Raw genomic sequence first — 5,327 nt, 5'->3', positions numbered from 1 at the left:
TTTCTGAAAATTTTCATATATGTGTTATCAGACTTATATACAATTAGACAATGCAGCACTTACTGGGAAAATTGTGGACTTGAAGTCTGATAAGAAATAATGAAATTTTATTCATTATCTTTATTCAGACAGTGGTCGTCAAGGATACTTGGAATATTTTTAAATAAAGATACGAACTCCATATTCATACTAAAGGTTATATGGATGAGGTCATTTTCAGACTCTTGCTCAGCATTTATGTATCCTCTAGCCAAATAGTTCAATTATAGCATGTGCTATGTAACGAATAGATATCTTTGAAAACTTACATGAAGTTTTCGTTACTTTAGGCTGAATAGACATGGGTTTGAATCTCTGCCCGACCAGAAGCTATTACCATAAACTGAATTCCAGTGGATATATGTTCCCAATATAGAATTTGATATTAAATGCCATTTTGGTTGTTATTTACATTTACTGAAATTCACAAGTGTCGGTGGTGTATATATATATATATATATATATATATATATATATATATATATATATATATATATATATATATATATATATATATATATATATATGTGTGTGTGTGTGTGTGTGTGTGTGTGTATATATGTATAGATACATACATACATACATACATACATACACACACACACACATATATATATATATATATATATATATATATATATATATGTGTGTGTGTGTGTGTGTGTGTTTGTGTATAACTATGTATATATACATACATATATATATATATATATATATATATATATATATATATATATATATATATTGTATATATATATATTGTATATATATATATATATATATATATATATATATATATATATATATATATATATATATATATATATATGTACATATATATACATATATATATATATATATATATATATATATATATATATATATATATATATATATAAAAGCATGAATTTATGAATATGTATACACTAGCAACAGCTATCTTTGAAGCATTTAATGGTGCCTCCTCTTCTGAACGGAGAAAAGAGGTATGATGAATGATTGCATGGAGAAGATCTCTATATAGGTAATCATAACTCACTTCAGTTTTATTCAGCTGAGCTGAAGATTACGAAGTTCAGAATTTAGAGGATACACTTTCAGGAAATTAACTTTGCATATTAGAGCAGAAGTCAGCACCCTTTCTCTTCCATGAATTTGGTTTAAATGAAAAGCAGCATATAAATTTAATTTTTGAGAATTTTATGTGTGTATGTTAGAGAGAGAGAGAGAGAGAGAGAGAGAGAGGAGAGAGAGAGAGAGAGAGAGAGAGAGAGAGAGAGAGAGAGAGAGATATTCGTTTCGACATGGTGATGTGAAGAGTTTTACATCTCGTATAATTATATCAATAAGAAATTCAAACATGGAAATTTAAATTCCTCCATTTTCTTTCTCTCAGATTTTGTTTTTCTATAACTTCTTAGCAGAACAAATGTTTCATAAGTAAAACTTCAAGGAGCTATATCAGAGAGAAAGGGAAACGATCTATGATAAAAAAAAAAAAGGAAAAAAAAATACACTTCTCGAATGCCGTTCATAAATAGGTTTCAGTTTTTTCTTCTATTTTTCTTTTTATGGTTTATAAATAACATTTATGTACATGCAGATAAATTAGCTCTTGAGAATTTACCTATGTATATTTTCGATGAGTTGTTTATTGATGGGAGATTTGAATGCTCAACATCATAATTTGGGAAGCCAAGGTAGTCAAAATAGGAATGGTTTTATGTTAAATAACATCCTGAACACCTTAGACAATGTACGTGTCCTAGGGAAAGGAGAACCCACACACGTAAGAAGTGGCAGAATCGATTATGCCTTACTTTTTAATATGCCCTATTGCACGGCTGATGCTTCAGTCGTTGGTGAAATGGTGAGTGATCACTTTGCAATTAAAACTTCTTTAGGTATAGAAAAACAGATCGGTAGTAAAAAAACGGAAAAGGTTTTGTTTAAAACCAGATAAAAAACTGAGTTTTTAGAGGAGGTTAGCAAGTGGAATAAAGATTATAAAAATGGAAATGGTCATGATAATGATGAAAACAAATTCTATGACGACTTGCTTAGTGTGGTTGGCGGTATTTTAGATGTGCCTACGCCGAATTGTACAAATACTATGAACAAATCTACATATATAATGGATAAGGCAGTGCGGGGTTGGAATAAACTCTTATGAAAAGATCAGAGTAATTGGAGTAAAAATCCAAATGATAGTAGTAGCAGAGAAACAATGATAGAAAAAGAAAATGGGCCATCAGATGTGAGAAAAAAGGTAAGAGAGAAATACTGGGACAATTTTATGGAAGGTATTTCCTTTACAAAAACCCTCGGGGGTGTATGGAACGAAGTTAATAAGGTGAGGGAGAAAAAGAAGAGAGTTGTTGCTCACTCTGACTCGAAGAATAAAGCGAATGAACTAATGCGGGAATGGGCTGCTGCTGCTAGTGTCAGTGGTCTTCCAAACAAGGTCCAGGTTTCTCTGCGGATTAGGCAATTTAAGAGAAGACGACTTGTGGCATTGCAAGCAGCTGTGAATGATGAGACTCCTTTACCATTCACAAACGATGAATTATTGTTGAGCATCAAAAACGTAAATCTACTGCACCTGGTGAAGATTGGCTCACATATGACGTGATAAACTGTTTAATCTTGATGGAGGATAGCCCTCTGTTAGATTTGATTAATCTTTCTTCTGAAAATGGCAGATTACCGATCAAATGGAAAATTGCCATTATTTTACCTATTCATAAAGGGAATGGACAGTATATGCCTTTTTCTCTGCCATCCTGCTTATGCAAACTAATGGAAAGACTTGTACTAATTCGGTTACTCTTTGTGATTGGAGACCAATTGTCTTCAAGTATGTTTGGCTTCATAAAAGGACGAAGTACCTCTGACTGTGTTATCAAGGCCTTAAGTAATCCTAATGTAAAGTATAGGGAATTTGTGAATTTAAAAGGGGCCTTTAACAGCGCTAATGTTGATGTGATTTTAGAAGAACTTGTTAATAATGGCGTTAAAGGTGCGTTACTTAGGTGGATTGAGAGTTATCTAACTGAAAGGAGAGCCAAGGAATGGTATCAAGGATATGAGTCTGAAGAAATGTTGATGGAATTGGGCACGCCCCAGGGCTGTATACTTAGTCCTACCTTATTTAATGTCTTAATGGATAGAATACCGAGACATAGTTTTCCAAGAGGTACAGAGATTATTGTTTATGCTGTTGTTATTTTAAAACACTGTGTCAATGAAACAGTATTGCAATAGGCTTTGGAAGAGTTGGGAAATTTATGCATGCATATGGGTTTGGTGATTAATGAAAATAAAAGCAAAATACAGCTGTGTATGATTAATGGAAGTATTTTGGTAATTAATGGAAAGATGTAGGAAAAGGTAAACTGTTATAAGTATCTTGGCATGTACATAAGTTTTAATAAAACCAAAGATGAAATTGTTCACTTAAAAACGTGTCTCCTGCAAGATTAAGGCCCTTGCAAGTTTTAGCAAATCAAGGCAGTGGTGCAAGAATACCTGTCTTGAGTATGGTGTATATCAGCACAGTGCGCTCAGCTATTGACTATGCAGCGCATGTACTGATAATATGCCCTGAGAGGGACCTGAGATCTTTGGAAGTTTTGCAAAACTTGGCAATGAAAATAATTTTGGGTTATTCCATGAGTACAAGAATAGAACTTATGAGATTAGAGTTAAATCTACCTATCATTGCAGTTTGAATAAATGAGATAACAGCTATAGCTGGTGATTGTATGATTAGGAGAGGGGAGAACGCCTTAAAAATGGCTGCTGATATGTTTTCTGGTAATGGAGACGCTTCTGTTAAGTGTAGTAGTTATCTTAAGAAATTGTAAAATGTAATGATGAAATATGATGTTGTAAAGTATTGTGTTAAATTGAAGAAATCAGTACCTACTAAGCCGTGGTTATGTTGTAGACTGAAAGTTAATATTTGTACTTAGAGCTATAAGAAAAAGGAGTGTAATACATATGAATTAAAGCAGACATTCTTATCCAAAATTAGCGAAATACCAAAATGTAATGCCATGCACATGCACTGCGATGGTTCTGTTAATGGTGAAAGGGTTGGATATTAAGTTAGTGTACGGTAATATTATGAGGAAAATGTATCTATTGATGAGATTTTGTCTAAAAGAATTAAGGATAGTACTTCTACATCTGCGGCTGAATTGCACGCCATTCACGAAGGGCTGAAATTAGTAAAAAATGAGAGGAAGGTTGTATTTGTGTTTGTTGATTGTCAAAGTGCTTTGCTTGCCCTCAATGGTAAAGTCCTGTAGATATTGACCTGACAAATAGATGTAAAGAACTGGTTTGGGCTATAGAACGACATGGAAATTTTATAAATTTCTTCTTGGTACCTTCACATGTGGGTATTGATTTAAATGAGGTTGCTGATAAACTTGCCAAGGACGCCACCAATAAAGAGGATGTTGACATAGAGAATACTGTGTGTCTAAACAGAGTTAAGAAAGGAATGAGGCTTAAAAGATGTGTTGTGAGAAGAAGGAGATTCAAAGAATCATAAACAATGCAAGTGAAAATATGAATCACTATTTTTTGTATCAAATAATACAAATTTCACATATAATACGGCTTTATCTAGATTAGATACATTAGTGATGAGAATACGGTTGGGTTACAGATATTGTTGGCAGTATATTGATAGTGAAATTGTTTTCTGTAGGTTATGTGGTGAATCACGTAAGTATACACTACATCATTATATATTGGAATGCAGTAACTTATCAGAATTAATAAATGACAGGTATGGTATTTTCTAAATAATGATGTTTGTACCAGAATGGTCAAAAAGTTTCCTAACTTTTACTAGAACAAATTTGTTTGTATGATACTGTTTGATGATATTATCTATGTATATTTACACTATATTCGTTGGCGGGTTCTTTAGCATGCTAATGAACCCAATTTGATGTGATTTTTATGTCAATAAATCCTTTGATTTTGAATTTGAATTCGCTCGCTGACTCTCTCTCTCTCTCTCTCTCTCTCTCTCTCTCTCTCTCTCTCTCTCTCTCTCTCTCTCTCTCTCTCTCTCTCTCTCTCTCTCTCTCTCTCTTTCTGGATTTGGCAAACAACAAAAAATAAATAAAAAACAAAGCAAAAATTAATCCTCCATAAAAGGATGCACCTTCTAGTAGGTAATAGCTGTCAGAAAATTGGCTTTCGAATGCAGTCTGGGAAAGCTGTTTGGTTATGGCTTTACATTTTAGCTTTATGATGTATATATAAAC

General features: G+C 32.7%; 1 protein-coding gene across 1 annotated transcript; it reads left to right on the top strand.

The window, feature by feature from the left end:
* Positions 1-2,898: 2,898 nt before the first annotated feature.
* Positions 2,899-3,303, top strand: LOC137640796 (uncharacterized). The gene has a single exon (XM_068373268.1). The coding sequence runs from the start codon at positions 2,899-2,901 to the stop codon at positions 3,301-3,303; it is 405 nt and encodes a 134-aa protein (XP_068229369.1).
* The last annotated feature ends 2,024 nt before the right edge of the window (positions 3,304-5,327 follow it).

The sequence above is a fragment of the Palaemon carinicauda genome, chromosome 5, assembly GCF_036898095.1.
Source record: "Palaemon carinicauda isolate YSFRI2023 chromosome 5, ASM3689809v2, whole genome shotgun sequence".
Lineage (NCBI taxonomy): Eukaryota > Metazoa > Arthropoda > Malacostraca > Decapoda > Palaemonidae > Palaemon > Palaemon carinicauda.
The sequence above is the reverse complement of the archived record's forward strand: the minus strand, read 5'-3'. Positions and strand labels throughout refer to the sequence as shown.

Coding starts and splice junctions, on each gene's coding strand:
- LOC137640796 (XM_068373268.1), top strand. CDS start 2,899: ATGTTTGGCTTCATAAAAGGACGAAGTACCTCTGACTGTGTTATCAAG.